This window comes from Recurvomyces mirabilis (genome assembly GCF_035927965.1).
Source record: "Recurvomyces mirabilis strain CCFEE 5264 chromosome Unknown scaffold_30, whole genome shotgun sequence".
In the NCBI taxonomy this organism is placed as follows: Eukaryota; Fungi; Ascomycota; class Dothideomycetes; order Mycosphaerellales; family Teratosphaeriaceae; genus Recurvomyces; species Recurvomyces mirabilis.
Window position 1 is genome coordinate 23,150 of NW_027041964.1, and position 14,822 is coordinate 37,971.

At 52.6% G+C, this 14,822-nt stretch overlaps 6 protein-coding genes across 6 annotated transcripts; 2 read left to right on the forward strand and 4 right to left on the reverse strand.

Moving 5' to 3' along the window:
* Nucleotides 1-589: 589 nt before the first annotated feature.
* Nucleotides 590-1,350, forward strand: LTS14_009207 (uncharacterized protein; the record flags this gene model as incomplete). The annotated part of the gene is made up of 2 exons (XM_064841890.1): nucleotides 590-639; nucleotides 726-1,350. 2 exons carry the CDS (start codon nucleotides 590-592, stop codon nucleotides 1,348-1,350), a joined length of 675 nt encoding a protein of 224 aa, XP_064690400.1.
* A 167-nt stretch (nucleotides 1,351-1,517) lies between these two features.
* LTS14_009208 (uncharacterized protein) lies at nucleotides 1,518-2,408 on the reverse strand (the record flags this gene model as incomplete). Its single annotated transcript, XM_064841891.1, has 1 exon — nucleotides 1,518-2,408. The coding sequence occupies one exon, from the start codon at nucleotides 2,406-2,408 to the stop codon at nucleotides 1,518-1,520; it is 891 nt and encodes a 296-aa protein (XP_064690401.1).
* Nucleotides 2,409-5,040: 2,632 nt separating this feature from the next.
* Nucleotides 5,041-6,975, reverse strand: LTS14_009209 (uncharacterized protein; the record flags this gene model as incomplete). The annotated part of the gene is made up of 1 exon (XM_064841892.1): nucleotides 5,041-6,975. The coding sequence occupies one exon, from the start codon at nucleotides 6,973-6,975 to the stop codon at nucleotides 5,041-5,043; it is 1,935 nt and encodes a 644-aa protein (XP_064690402.1).
* Nucleotides 6,976-8,149: 1,174 nt separating this feature from the next.
* Nucleotides 8,150-9,025, reverse strand: LTS14_009210 (uncharacterized protein; the record flags this gene model as incomplete). The annotated part of the gene is made up of 1 exon (XM_064841893.1): nucleotides 8,150-9,025. The coding sequence occupies one exon, from the start codon at nucleotides 9,023-9,025 to the stop codon at nucleotides 8,150-8,152; it is 876 nt and encodes a 291-aa protein (XP_064690403.1).
* A 229-nt stretch (nucleotides 9,026-9,254) lies between these two features.
* Nucleotides 9,255-10,595, forward strand: LTS14_009211 (uncharacterized protein; the record flags this gene model as incomplete). The annotated part of the gene is made up of 2 exons (XM_064841894.1): nucleotides 9,255-10,293; nucleotides 10,348-10,595. 2 exons carry the CDS (start codon nucleotides 9,255-9,257, stop codon nucleotides 10,593-10,595), a joined length of 1,287 nt encoding a protein of 428 aa, XP_064690404.1.
* Nucleotides 10,596-11,069: 474 nt separating this feature from the next.
* On the reverse strand, nucleotides 11,070-14,749 carry LTS14_009212 (uncharacterized protein; the record flags this gene model as incomplete). Its single annotated transcript, XM_064841895.1, has 3 exons — nucleotides 11,070-13,289; nucleotides 13,357-13,857; nucleotides 13,907-14,749. The coding sequence occupies 3 exons, from the start codon at nucleotides 14,747-14,749 to the stop codon at nucleotides 11,070-11,072; spliced, it is 3,564 nt and encodes a 1,187-aa protein (XP_064690405.1).
* Nucleotides 14,750-14,822: the final 73 nt, after the last annotated feature.

The window sequence follows — 14,822 nt, forward strand, 5'->3', positions numbered from 1 at the left end:
ATTTTGTCTTGTTAGTACTTGCATAGTCTCCGATCGCCACTCCGTTAGGGTGCGACAAGAACCTGTTCACGACTGCGGAAGAGGTCCCGATGATGTCGTTCCTCGCAGACTTCCAGGCTTGACCAGCCTCCCTGTCATTAGTTCGCATTAGCTGGGCTATTTGTCCGAACGGGTTCCTGCGCCCGAGGTGATGGATAGATCCTGCAATCATATCGCTGTTTGAGGTGGTACGCCTGATCCAATCTCAATCAAGCTAATCCTACGCAGCAGTCAAGCAGCGTTGTTGATAAGCCAAATGATGTGAGATGTGATACACCCCGCATGCGCCGGTCAGATCGGTGGCAGCATGTCGGCCTTGAGACGAACGACACAACGGCGCGCCACACAGCAACCGGTTTCGTCTCCGACCAATAGTCGAAGGGTCCGAGATCACCTGACGGGAGGGTCTGCCGAGGCCTTTGCGATGACGATGGTTGTCGTTGCACCGGCGTTAGTTGTACGAGACAAAGGTCTGTTATTCGACTGTTGATATCGTCCAAGCATAGTATTACCTGCAATAAATCTCCCATTTGTATCATCGAGCGAAGCCATGGGTTACGACTCAACAATACAGTTCACACTGGACACGATCTGTCCATGGTACGCTTGCCACCCAACATGATTTAAGATGCAAGACATGCGCTGCTTTCGGTATCCCATGGACACCCTGCTGAGACACAGCACAGGACCTACCTAGCCAAACGCCGTCTCTCCAAAGCAATCTCCCAACTCCCCAGCGACGCACCGGTATCCTTCTCCGTAAAATACATGCCCTACCAACTATATCCCGGCGCATCGCAAGAAGGCGAGGATAAGTATGAATGGTATCGCAAGTCGAAGTATGATAACTCCGAGGACCGGATGAATAAGTATATGGGTCTCATGTCCGTTTATGGCTTGGCGGAAGGCATTGAGTATAAGTTCGGCGGCACGGTAGCGAATACGTTGCAAGCGCATAGGATTCTCCAACATTTTCAAGATCTCAAGGGGCCGGAGACGGCGGATAAGATCGTGAGTAGTCTGTATAAGCAGTACTTCGAGGAGGAGAGGCATCCTAGTTCGCCGGAGACGCTGCTGAGGGCTTGTAGTGAAGCTGGAATTCCGGAGACAGAAGCCAAAGCTTTCGTGGAGGATGAGGATGAGGGTCTAATGGATGTCAAGATGCTGATTCGTGAGCAGGCGGGGAATGGCATTGATGCTGTGCCTTATATTGTGATTGAGGGCAAGAGGAGGGATGTTACGCTTGAAGGGTGTAGGGAGGTGAAGGAGTATGTTAAAGCTTTGCAGACTGTCATCAAAGAAAGCAAGTAGCGTGATCATGATTGAACCCTCGAACTGTTCGGGCACTTTGCTTGGGTCATGGACTTTGCGTCTACCTGCAGCATGGACGGCTGGACTCGCTGGTCTTATAGGCTCTAGCTATTTTATTTCGTTACGCCATACTGACATGCTTTCCCTACCATGTCGTCTTATCCTTATCAAAACTTAGGATTGTACTTCTCGCATGCCGTTTTGAAGGCCTCCCTCTTCTCGTCCATCCCCCTCAAAACCTCATGCTCCTTATCCACCTTCTGCAATCTGCTCAAAGCCTCCGCACCATCCCTCCCAACAACCTTCTCCAGCACGACCAGATTCGCCAACGCATCCGCGTTCCCCTCCTCCAACCCCAGCGCACTCTCTATCGCAGCATTTGCCTCCTCCGTCCGTCCCAAATGCAACTCACTCACCCCCTGCGCAACCAAACTCCACGCACTCGCCGAACTCGGATTCTGCGCCAACTCCTCAAAGACGTAAAACGCCTTCTGGTACTCCTCCCCACCCTTCCTCATTCCCACCCACGCCTCTGCCAGATTCACGAGCAGAGCATCCTGAGCGAAGGAGCGAGCGGATTGGGCTTCCTTGGCTGCGAGGTCCGGACGGTTAGATAGGAGGTGGATTTGAATTATCAGGGCTACGGCGTCGAGGGATCCTTGATGTTTTGACAGGAGGGTGAGAGCTGCCTCATTGTTGCCTGAGCGGGCGAGGATGGTGGAGCAGAGGAGTTGGATGGTTAGGTTTTCGGCATGTTGTTCTGCTAACCGTTCGGCTTCTTTTACTGCGCCTGCGCTGCCGGTTCGGAGGTATGAGGCGTATGTCCGTACGGCGGCGAGATCGGGTGTGCTTTTGGCGTTTGAGTCGCTGATGCTGCCTATCACTTCATCGTACTGTCCTAGGGCGCATTGCGCGCGATATTGTAATACTTGGACAGGAAGGTGGTTTGAGGAGCTGAAGTCGGATGTGTTGAAGTCGTTCAGTACGGAGGTGTATTGGGACTGGATGAAGGCTGTGTGGATGTTCACTAGTTCGCCGTCGGAGGAGAAAGGATCCATTGTAGCTGTGAGAGTGGTGTACGATATGGTAATGGCGATGAAGGTGTGTTGACAAGTGTTGTGCTGCGTCCAATTGACTTTTTGGGTAATGCTTCAATCAATATTTGGCCGAAATTCCAGGCAAGCTCGCCGAGCATCACTTCACCTCTAGAGCCCGGAATGTTTCTGCTTTCAATGCCATTCTTCGAAGCTTAACACTCACTTGCCCGAGACCTGAGATGTATCTTCTGTCACGACATGGGACGTCATCCTACTGCCTTCGTGGCGACCTGGCAGTCGAAGTTGCCGCTGGGGGCGTACACTAGAGCTTGCCACACATGTGAGCGCCGCCCATGAATCTGGATCTAGGTAAATTATGTCGCAACTCATTTGAGGATCCCATAAGACTGAGTCGGACCTATAGGCAGCCTTAGAGACGGATTTGACGCTACTCTCAGCAGTCGCCTAACTAGGAAGGTCCTATCACATCCCAACACGCTGCTTGTACCATCCAGGACCAAGACTTTGCAGAGAGTGTATCACTACTGGCATAGGCTCTAATGTGTTATTGGCCATAGGTGAGCTATCCACATTCATTCACTGGCGGCATGACTGCATCCGTGCGCTGAGCATCAAAAGGGTACGGGACAGTGACTTGGTTCCCTCGTGATCTGTCAATCGATTTTTGACCCTTTCTGAAAGCACACTATCATTTCAACAGCTCTCCGGCCCAAGAGCTCCCAAGCGAGCACCCTACAGCTCCCCGGCCGAGCCATAATACCTTGTGGCTAACATGCTTTGAGCGGCATCTTGAAAGACCTACTTCCCAGAACTGTGCTCGCCAATTACGGTACCAAGGTTCATACCTTGCCTGGAACAGAAATCGAGACACCAACTCTTGTCTACGTATGTCAGTTTGGGCTCCCAGCTTTGCGGACCTACTAGTCCTCTAGCATGGACCATTCGCAAGCGGCGTCTATAACCGTCCAGTGCGAGATCCAGGCTCGTACTCTCAAGGCATACTCTTGCTGCTGGTGTAGTTTGAGACGTAAAGCGCTGCACGCAGACCCCTCTTTTAATATTCACGGCATCATGCTGTGTTACATACGGCTGCGTGGTGTCTACAAGGCCGAGCATGGCAGAGAGATTACTGTCATATAAAGACTGAGCTGACCCTCAACTTCAGCGCCAGAAAAACACTATGCCTCGTGGATACAATCGCGACAAGACGGCATTATCGCCAGGAATGTGCCTACATGTTCGTTGGTTTTAAGGCTACCTTCCATAGGTGCCAGCACCGTGATACGAATTCCAGATTCCAAGCACACAGATACACACGACTAGCACAACAGAGTCATACCGGTATCGACAGCATAGCATCGACGCATCGACAGCGTTTTGACGTTGTTCGAGCTCTTTTAGCACGACAGCCAAGGCTCCTGTACTTTGGTCATCATGTAGCATAAGGTCGCGGCTCACCGCCAATTGATTGGCCAGACTTCAGTGAATCCGTTGCATGCACATTTTCTTTAGTGCCGGGCAGCAGGCCATCAATCGCTTGTCGGCCGCTCCCAGCTCTACTCTTTTTCAGTGATCAGCATAGCTGGATCATTGTAGAGAGCGATTACTGAAGATTCGGAGATCTCGTGCGCCTGGTTTTAGACAGTGCGAATGCACATCGATAGAAAGTGTCGATCTGCGAAAGCAAGCTGGACTTGGAATAGGTAAGGCTATGAGAGCAGAAGACTTTTCAAGCCGTTGGTTCTGAGTACAATACTGGCGGATGCACTCCATCAAGGGACGTAACACATCGCACTCTGCTCTGATTTGACGCACCCAAACTTTTGCAGTCATCAGCCATGCAAGGAACTGATTGGACCGCTTGCTCAAGTTGCCTTGTCGCACCACCTCCGTTAGCTCTGCGAGACGACGAGCCTATCGTCTGTGGAGACGCCATCATTTGGTACCGTCATATGCTGTGTTTGGTGCCACGCGCGAAGGCAACTGTCACAAGCTTCGCAAAGTTCAATGGCGTATGGTTCTTTTCACGTCTGAAGTCCAATAAGCCTGTCCGCTGGATGGTCGTATTCAGCGTTCAGTCTTCCTACGAGCATTCCAGCAGACATTAATCGGACCACTCCCTCGTCCGGTCTACGCCTCGCAGACACATTTGCCAGGCAACATGCTCAGACTCCGGCACGAAAGTTCTTAAACGCTGTGCTCTTCGTGCGGTAATCTACCAGAAGCATTCGTGGTCAGTACGAATGCGTGGTATTGAATGGGGGCCCGCAGTAAAGACGGTGGCCCTGCTAATATGTTGTGGTTCATTTCCATGTATTCGAATTACTCAAGTCGCTACATCCCCTGTACACTACAATGCTCCGGCAAAGACGTGTCTGGGCATCTCTGGATTCAGAAATCATTTCAACAGCATCTTGTGGAGCTCGAAACAAGCTATCTACATTTCCAGATTCTATCAACTCATCAGTTCCATCCAGTGCCGCCCATTAGACCTCGCAAAGAAAGAAATTCCAAAGATATACCACACAACTTTCAAAAATAGACTACACAAGGGTTTTGCAATCTTCACAGCTCACTCACGGTGTGATGCTATCCCCGAGAACGACGGAAGAGACGCTTGACGTACTTGCTCTCACTTCTCGACGTGAAATACGAGACATGGCTGGTTCTCCACCGGGCCCGGTGGAGGACCAGTGCCCTGTTTGCGTCGTGGCTGGTCCGTCCAATCCATACTGACGTAGTACAGGAAGACTGTGTCGATTCGGGATTGCGGAAAATCGGCATGGTGATATCCTAGCATACCGGCAACCTGTTGACCCAAGGGGGAGCCCACCAGCGCCATGCCCTGCTCCGACGTTGTGGAGAAAGCCTGTCCGTCGGTGGATTTTCCCGGCACGCCTCTCCACTCCGCTCGAAAGTTCGACTCAATCGATCTCTGATTCCATACAGTCGCCGCGAGCGAAACGGTTTCAGGATCATTGATGCCAACGATGAAAACATATTGTAGGATTTCAGGCCTTAGATGGATTTCTTCGCAAGCCTGCTTCCATAGTATTAGGCCGATGTTTCTCCAGTCGCTACCGGGGGAATAGTTGATCGGTCTCTGAGCCTGCGGCATGGGTTCTGCAGCCTGCTGCATTGTGAGATGTTTTTGTAGGACCAACACACCCTGTCCGGGGGTCGCTGCCTGTAAGTATTCCGCCCCTGTAGCGTTGTACGGCACTTCCGCGATGGTCCAAGTCTTCAGGTGATCGTGGTATATATTGCGCAGGAGACCTCTATGGCTAATTACACTCATACCATTGACACTCGTGTCAGTTCGTGGGCGGAATCTCGGATCTAAGCCGAAATGCTGGTAGGCATCCAGGACTGCATCGACATTGAACGCGGGAATGCCCTTGGCTCTCTGCACCCATCCGTGTGGCGTGATGTCAGTGAAAGCGTTCACCGTCGACTGAGGTTGAAATGCTCGGCCGCTGTCAAGAGCTATGACCATCTGCCGACCAGCTGCAACCGCTTGTTGCCACATAGGCTGTGATAATTGCAGCGCAGTCCCGGAGTGAGAGCTAGTACCACTTGCATGGGTGTTCTGTTGACTGTTGTCGCCGATGCGGAACGCCAAACCTGGGTATTTGCGATCGAGCCAGTCCTCAGGGATCTCCCCACCATTTATACTTCCCAAGGGGTCATAAACTACCACTTCGACCACGATCTTGCCCGGGAACATGTCTTGATGCTGAGCGATTAACTTGGCTACCTGACGGCCTATCGGCATCCCTAGCAGAGCTTTCCCGGGATCAGTCGAGGTCGGGAAAGAGTTACCAGGCCAGATTTTGATGTTCTGCCAATCACCGTTGAGGGCTGTCTCCATGATATCTAGAAAATCTCGATCCGTGATCTTCGACATGAGTATCCAAGTGAGGCGATCGCAGGCTGTGTCCGCAGTGTTATGTAACTGACACAGGGTTTGCCAAGCCACGGCCATGACATCCTGCCACTCGTCCAGCTTATCTCCATCAGTGTTCTGAGCATCAGCAGTACCCTCGCTAGGTTGATTCATCTCCGTGACGGCGACCACACCCGCATCGTGGAACATGAACTGATCTAGGCAGGCCGGTGTACTTTCAACAACGTGATACAAGAAAGGGTGGGTCTCTTCCCCAGCTTTGTGCGAGAAACAGACACGGCCATGCTGCTGCGATGGTTCTCCAGCACCCAAGGCCAGGAGAGGAGAGCGGAGATAATTAACATCGACCTGAGGCAGCTCAGTCCCCTCTGCACGTTTCCAGCCCCACTTTTCTAGGTCCTGATATGTCTGCTTCTTAGCTTGAGCACCGGGGTATATTTTGAAGAAGATGTTTGACCATGCTAAGGCGTTTTTGTACTGCTCGGAGTGACTGGAGGGTCTCTTTGCCGCAGGTTGACCAGGAGGACTGTTGGATGCTGGCCGAACTCGTTGACCAGACGGACCAGGCTGCCCAGCATCGGCCGCGAGAGATGCCTTGAGGACGAGAAGGAGGAGCAGGATCAGGACCATGCCTAGAGATGACTTGTGTAAGCCAAGCATGATGTTGATAGCCGATTCAGTGTCGATGAGAGTGTCGAGAGTAAGGTTGGAGATGGTTGACTTCTGAGATGAAGATTAGCATTGGTCAAAATATACAAGAACAAGCACTGAAGCTGACCGGAGTAGCTAGAAATGGTGATGAGAAGTTGACACTGGATGTCCAAAGGGTTGAAGATGTGGTGATATTGATTGGGGCAGAAAGTATCGAAGGAAGAAGGGCCGTGAAGTATGTATGCCACCTATGACTGAGGCACGAGAAAGCACGCTCTGGTGTCTACATGGCAGTGCCAACGCTTGGGAGAGTCGTACTTGCAGGAGAGTGCGAAGTCGACGCAAGAGGTAGACGACAGGGATGGCGAAAATATACCAGGAGCTGCGGAGGACAGGAGCAGGCAACCGCCTCTCTCGAGAGATAACTCCCAGAAGTAGTCGATCGACTAGTGAGTTGAAGGCGCGCAGTGCACAAGGTTCTTAGACGTGTTCAGATAATGATTATTCGACCATCAAGACATGTACCTTAGTAATGTTTGTGAAAGAAAGAAGACCCAGGTGAGCAAGGAGCGAGGTATATATACCCTCGCGGCACCAAGCACAAGATAGCATGTCGCTGTACTTACGTGGCAGCGACAGCACCTTGGAGTTGTTCTAGCATGTGCACATGCACCCAAGGACAGCGCTGTGTGCTGGCTGTTCACGTAAACCCCTTGGAGAGTCTGGCGAGAGGTGGCAAGGGAGGTAGTGAGGAGGTAGACATACCTGGCAAGTGTCCTCGAAAGAGTGTTCGGAAGCCTTTACGAGCGGTTGTAGATTCGTAGGTAGGAGCAAACCTGCTACAATCGTGGGCCAAAGGACATGCTGTGTGGTGCAAGCTCTGGAGGCTAGCGGTAAAGCCAGACAGCAGAAGGTTCAATGGGTGTCAAGTTCTTGAGAGTTCGAAGTGTTGGAGAAAAGAAGGTTCGGAATGGCAATATGCCTCGAAGATGGTACAATCTCCTCTCTACGAAGTATGCAGAGCCATGCACTGCCTGACAGTCAGCATAGTAAGACATGGAGAGAGCTACTCGCACAGTCGGAGCTCACGTAGACTCTCCACCACCATCATGGTCTTCACATCCAATGTCATCGCTCATAATTCATGGCACATCTTACCATATCCATTTTATTTCTCATACCCTCAAAACCTCAGCTTCGGCCCGATGAAGACAAGCAAGAACGCAGCCACCCACAGTCCAGCAATCAGTCCATATAACTTAAGCCGCGCAAACCACCCCTTCCCTTCAGTCATACGCCTCAACATCCCCATTCTCCACTCCGCAGCCTCCATGCCCTTGGCACTCGAATCGAGACCGCCCTCAGCTCGGTTAAGGATTTCTTTCTCCGCTGCCAGGGAGCCGGAGAATTGAACGGAACTCTCCTTTAATGCTCGCGCGAGACCGATTAGCCCGGTGGTCAGGTTTTCTTGCTCGGTACGGTTGTGCGTCATCAATGTTTCCGTTCTTGAGGTCTCATCAGAGGGCAGCTGGTCTTTCGGTCGGCCGGAGAAGAGTTGTTCTCTTGCTGTTGTTGAAGCTGCGGCGCGGTTGTCGGAGGCTTGTAATGGCTTTCGATTTCGCATGTTCTGGAATGAAGCAGGATCTATCCCGCTCGAAGGCGTCTCGGACACATCAAGACCAGCCTCGGTATCTTTACGAGCAGGTCCATAGTCTGTCACCGTCGTGATCGCTTCGTCCTCGTCACTTTCATCGTCATCGTCCTCCTCATCTTCAGCACCTTGGTCCAGTTCCTGTAGTCTTGCTTGTAGCTTTTTGATCCCTTCTCGTTTGCTCTGCAAGTCCGCTTGTATACTCTGCCGCTGTGATTGCACACGTACAGTGGCAGACTGCTTCTCCAGGGTCAAGAGTAGAGTCCGGGCATGCTCGACATTTGCGCTGACCCGGTTGCGCTCGAACTGTGAGCGGCGCAATCGATCGTCAGTATTATTCGGATCCAGGATAGTCTGGTCAAGCTTGCCGAGCAGCCGGGTGAGCGAGGTCTGAGTAGTTGCGTCCATTGTATATTTTCATCTGAGGTGCTTTGGCTTCACGTGCAAGGTGTCTTTCCAACCGATGCCCATCTTGCAGTAGCGCGCTGGACGGGCCGAACCTCTTTTGGGCCTTTATTTCTTCGAACTCCATCACATCGCCACCCTTTGCAATCATCTGTCTGAAGTTAGGGCGGTTGGAATGTGCAGAGTGCCGATCATTGCAGGAGTGAATGCCTGAGAACCATGCATCACCATTATGGTGCAACCGAAGCCGGCCGCACGACGTGGCAAGGGCAGAGCCCACAAGCCGAAGAAGGCTGAAGCGAAAAATCAGGATGTAGCTCCCAATTTGCACAGCACGATTCCTGTCGGTCTCCAGCAAGCATGTCTAGACATCTTCTTCGCCGCCATAAGACCAAGTGACGAGAACGCCAGCATCCTTCAAGAGGTCAAAGGCCATCTTTACAATCGCGATTTCGCTGCAGCTTTTGGCAAGGAAGAGTATCTGCGGGTTTATGCTGGACGCTGGAGTCCAAGTCGTGCTTTAGGCTATCTACAGATACTGCATGATGTACAAGATCATATCAGACCTCCCGGATCGGCTGTCGATCTATTTCGTGTTGTCTGCTTAGGTGGTGGAGCAGGCGCCGAAGTCGTGGCCTTTGGTGCTTGGCTGAGCACTTTGGATGCGGAGATCAAGCTGAGTGCATGCTTTGTTGACATCGCTGCATGGTCGACAGTGGTAGACATACTTCACGAACGCTTACTCAATCCTCGTGTGTTGTCAGAGTACGCATCTGCAGCAGCAAAGGAAACCAACACCGCGTTGCTTTCGCTCGGAGAATATGCAGCTAGCTTTCTACAACAGGACGCGCTCGTTTGGCCTGACACAGACTTGTTGAGCACGATCAACAAGGACACGAACCTGGCGACACTCCTTTTCACGCTCAACGAGCTCTACACAACCTCCATGACAAAAACACAGCATTTCCTCGCACAACTGACGGTGGCCCTATCGCCTGGCGCTCACCTTCTTGTGGTGGACAGCCCTGGTTCATACTCTACCATCCAGACCAACGAGGCTGAGAAGAAGTATCCGATGCAGTGGCTACTGGACTATACGCTTCTGAACGAGAGCCGTGCTGTGCGAGCGGCGGATCCAGGCCCGGCGCCAAAGTGGGCGAAAGTGCTTAGTGAGGACAGTAAATGGTTTCGTTTACCTGTGGGACTGCATTACCCTATCGAGCTGGAGAACATGCGGTATCAGATTCATCTGTATCGAAGGCTGTCGGATGGTGATAATGGCTGAGAAGGTGGGCATGCAAGAGGTAGAGTATGCGTAGGACCAGGATTGAATCGACAGCCTTATCTATCGACTAGCACCAACCAGACGCTTGCCGGTTTTACACTCTTTCACGCCACGCCCACAACACCAGGCACAATCTTCGATCAGAAAGCCCACTTGCTCATGCCAGACCACATGTTGGACGTTCGAATCGTGGCTCAGGAAGCCGAGACGTCACTGGGAGTCGCAACGGCCGTCGAACTGGACCATCTGGGTGTGGGCGTAGGGGTGATGTTATGTTGGAGTGGTTGACCTTGGGTTATTGGACGATTCCATTGGCCACGAACTTCCTATCAGCTACCAGCGGCGAATATGACAAGGCGAGAGCCATAGTAATCAGCACAGTACCAAACTAGTACAAGGCAGGAGTCGGAGAGGACAGATCAGCACACAACCTGACATCACAATCAGAGCACAAGGTGTTGGTGAGCAAATGCTTCTGATTCTTTTATATGTAAGCTAGCAGTCAGCCGTACTGTTACGCCGATGCATATAGATACATCCTGATCGAACCACTACCATACAAACCGAATAGCTCTCAAACGACTTGACTCCTAGTGCAAACCCAGGAAAGCCACGAATTATGATAGCAAGTCGCAGAATGGCAGCCAGCCTTACTGGTACGCCATTGTCAAAGTCGTTAATCGTAAGTCGTAATTCGAAAGAGGAGAAGTAGAAGTCGTGGAGTTGATCGTTGACGGTCGTTGTAGGGAGCAGACGAGCAGCTCAAAGGTAGAACATAGTGTTGTCCAGGGCCTCATGCCACGGATTAGCCCTCTCAAGATCACCATACTTGGAACCAGTGACCTTGCCCATCTCGCGATAGTAATCACTATTGAAAAGATAGTTCCGCACATCATCGCGGAAGTCTTCGATCTTCTGATCCGCACCCTTCTCGAAGTCTGCATGGAAGTCATCGCCGTTGGTCAACCAGCCACGAATATATGCACGGCCACGATCGCACAAGCGGTCGGCGTAGTATGCTGGACCGCAGTACGAGACACCGCGAGTGGCGCGAGCATAGTTGTAGCAGAAAGCGTGGGTGATGTTCTGAAGGCGGTCCGCGCTGAGCTGCATGCCGTTGGTCAGGACGAAGTAGTGACCGGCTCGGCCAGTGCCCTTGAGAGGCTGGTGGGATTGGAGGTAGAAGTCGAAGGTGTAGGGGTGAGTGACTGTCTCCTCGACGACGCAGCCGGGGAGTACATTGCCGTTGAAGTTTCCGCGCTTGTCTTGCCAGGTGTCTTGGGCTTGTCTATCTTCGGGGACGTAGAAGCGGGTGTTGTGGCGCTTACTCACGACGACAAAGGTAACTTTGAACTCTGGCGTCTTGTCGGTCGGCTTACCTTGGTAGCCGCCGTGGAATTTCTTGAGCACAACATAAGCAAGATCGTATGCCTCTTGAACCATCGGAATCTCTGACTCGCGAATCTTCTCGTAGTACGACTCGCTCACGCCGTCACGGTAGATCAGAATCTTCTTCGGCAGTGTCTTGTTGTGGCGGAGAGCCCAATCGACGAGGCGCTCCCTCACCATGAGTTGGAACTCGGTGATCACTTCCTGACGTCCTTGCTGCAGGCGCATAGAGCCCGGAAATTGCGCGAAATGATCGTCAGTGCTGCCGACGACAGCAGCGACGGAGGGACAGCCTGGTGCACAATGGCCCATGGGGTGGGTCACATCGGCGCCCAGGACAATGGCATCGGCAATGGTCTTGTTGGCATCATCGAACAGCTCTCTCAAGGCATCAGGCTTGATGCGATGGTTATCGCATTCGCCTTTGGTGTTGATCTTCACAGCGATGTTGGCACAGTGCTGCCCAGCAGAGAACTTATTGAATTCTCTGAACTGTTGCCCATTCTGCCACTTGGTCTGCCACCACTTGCTCATCTTGGCGGCAACACAGCAGACGGTCTTGAGACCCATCTTCAGCTCTGCCACGCGCTTGATCGTTGCGTAGAGATCATCATTCTTGGAAGGCATGGCGATAAGCACGGTCAGCTTGGAACGATGAATGGATCTGCTGCCCTCGCCAACTTCGTATGCCGAGACGACCTCGGTGAGTATTTCTATCATGCGATCTTCGTTCATTGCCAAGGTGTCGTCTTCCTTGTAAGTTGCAGAAAAAGTTTCGACCACGGCTTGCATGCCCAGCGTATCCATCTGCTCTTGCAGCGCTGGGTAGAACTCACGCGGCAACAAACCGGACTCCTCGCCTTCGCCAGTAGCCTGACTGGCCACATCATCATCATTGCCCGGGTGCAGATGAGTCAAGTCCAAAACAGGAACATACTCCGTGTCGCAGGTAGAAGCAAGCCGGAGCTTGATCAGGTTCCAAGATGCACGCTCAACACGAGCAACTTGTGAACCACCATACTGCACAACCGGTGGTTTGATGTAGCGGCAAGCAATCTTGGCCAGCTCAGGCGTGATCTGCAGGCCAAAGTCATGCTGCAAAGCCCTGGTGAATGTATCGTCGCTAAACCCAAAGAGCTTCAAGCCGCCATCCGTGATCCTGCTGATCTGGTCCTGCGGGGGCTTACAGGCCATCAACAACATCTTGCTCGTCTGATTACCGGAAAGCTGAACACGATATGGCGGGTGGCCCATGATAGTGAGGTGCTCTGGTGGCCACCATTCAGGCTCAGTAGGCGCACCAGCCTGCACAGCAGCTTTGCTCGGCTTCTTCTTCCTAGTATCATGACCAGTGTTGATGGAGAAGTGTGCCGGGTCAAGTGGCTTGAGTGCTGCATTTGAATATTGAGGCAGAGAGAAGTGAGCGAATACGGTTGTGCCCGACGAAGGAGTAAGCGTTTGATGCCCAAGATGCGAGCCAATGCTCGTGATGTACTTGGTACGTTGAGCTTCTGATTGACCTGGTGCAGCGGCTTCCGATACCAGAACCTTGACACCTTTTGATCTTGTGGATCCAGGTTTGAACGGTGATTCCTATCGGAATGAAGGGCGAGTAACGCGAATTGATGTTGACAAGCAATTGCTGAGAGCCTGGGCGTACGGAGACGTAGAAGCCGCAGTAGCCCACGATCCTGTTGTGCTGAATTGCAAAGTTCTCGCGTACATCGTAGAATTGGTTGGCGTTCTTGGCGAAGAGGTTACCGTCCGAGCTGTTGTGGGCATACTGGGTGATCATGGTGTTGAGGCCACGAACCAGCAGGGCAGGATCGTCGTCACCTGTGATGCGACCTGTGGAGTCGCGGAATTGTTGACCAACAGTCCGGCCCAAGTCAAGTACTTTGTAAAAATCAATGTGAGCTTCAAGACACGAAACGGGTTGCAAGCTGTCTGGATTCCTGCCGCTGACGTTATTTATGACGGGCGGAGAGGAGCGGTAGTCATCATCGTCGAAGAGTGGCTTGGTCGACCAAATAAGATCGAAATCCGTGACCCAGAAGTTCAAGGAGGTAAGGCGCGGCAGCCGAGCCTTGATAGCATTGAAGAGGCCTTCCTTCTCAAACTTCTTCTTGACGTAAAAAAGCTTTGTCCTCGTCTTGCTCCTCTAGCTCATCATCACGTTTGTAGTGCTTAATGAAGATGATCTTGTACACGAAGATGAAGTTTGGGCGCTGCGAAACTTTCAGGAAGTTGGTCAGGACTTCGCTGTTGCGACCATCGGAGCCTAGTCCGACACGGAGACCACGCTTGTGCATCTCATCGACCAGAGTCTCAGGCGTAGTGTTGTTGGTTTCGTGGACTTTGCATTGCAAGATGAGGTGCTGCGAAGGCAAGTCGGTATGTGAGAGGGTGACAAGAGCGTCGCCAGTGAGAGTCCGGGCGTCGGCAGTCGGGAACGGGACCATTGGGTTCGGCGATCGTGGAGGAGCTGATGCTCCAGCGGTGTTGGCCTCTTGGCAGTCCTGGGCACGATGGCCGAATTCACCACATTTGTAGCAACCACCGCGGCTAGTGGGAGCAAGTCCACGATAGTTTCCACGACTCCCTCCACGATCACCACGACCCCGGCCACCTCTGCTGTTCGCTCTGCCACGGTCACCACTGCCGCGGCGAGCAAAATTGCCGCCATGATCGTCTTGATCGAAGCCACGGCCGCGAGGCGTGTAGCCGGCAGGACCATCGGCGTCAGGACGAGGTGAAGCTGGAGTGTCAGACCACTGACGGGCACGGTTCCAGGCCGCGCCTTGCCCACCTGCGTTGTTGGCTGGTGGGAAGGTGGTCGGAACTGGCGTGTTGTCCTGATTGGGTCGATGGGCAAAGGCAGCTGCGTTTGGATTGGGCTGGAAATTGGCTGGCGGGAAGGGCGGGCGTGGTGCACCTCCACCGGTGGCTTGGGCGTAGCTGAAGGGTTGGGGCTGACTTTGGCCTTGGCCTGAATTGCCAGGAGGCTGACCTTGTGCGTTGGGCGGCTGGCTGGAATCGCGTTTGGGAGGCATGGTTGTCGGTGACGATGTTGTCGATGTGACGTTGATACGATACCCAAAAATAATCCAGACGATGTCCTGTGCT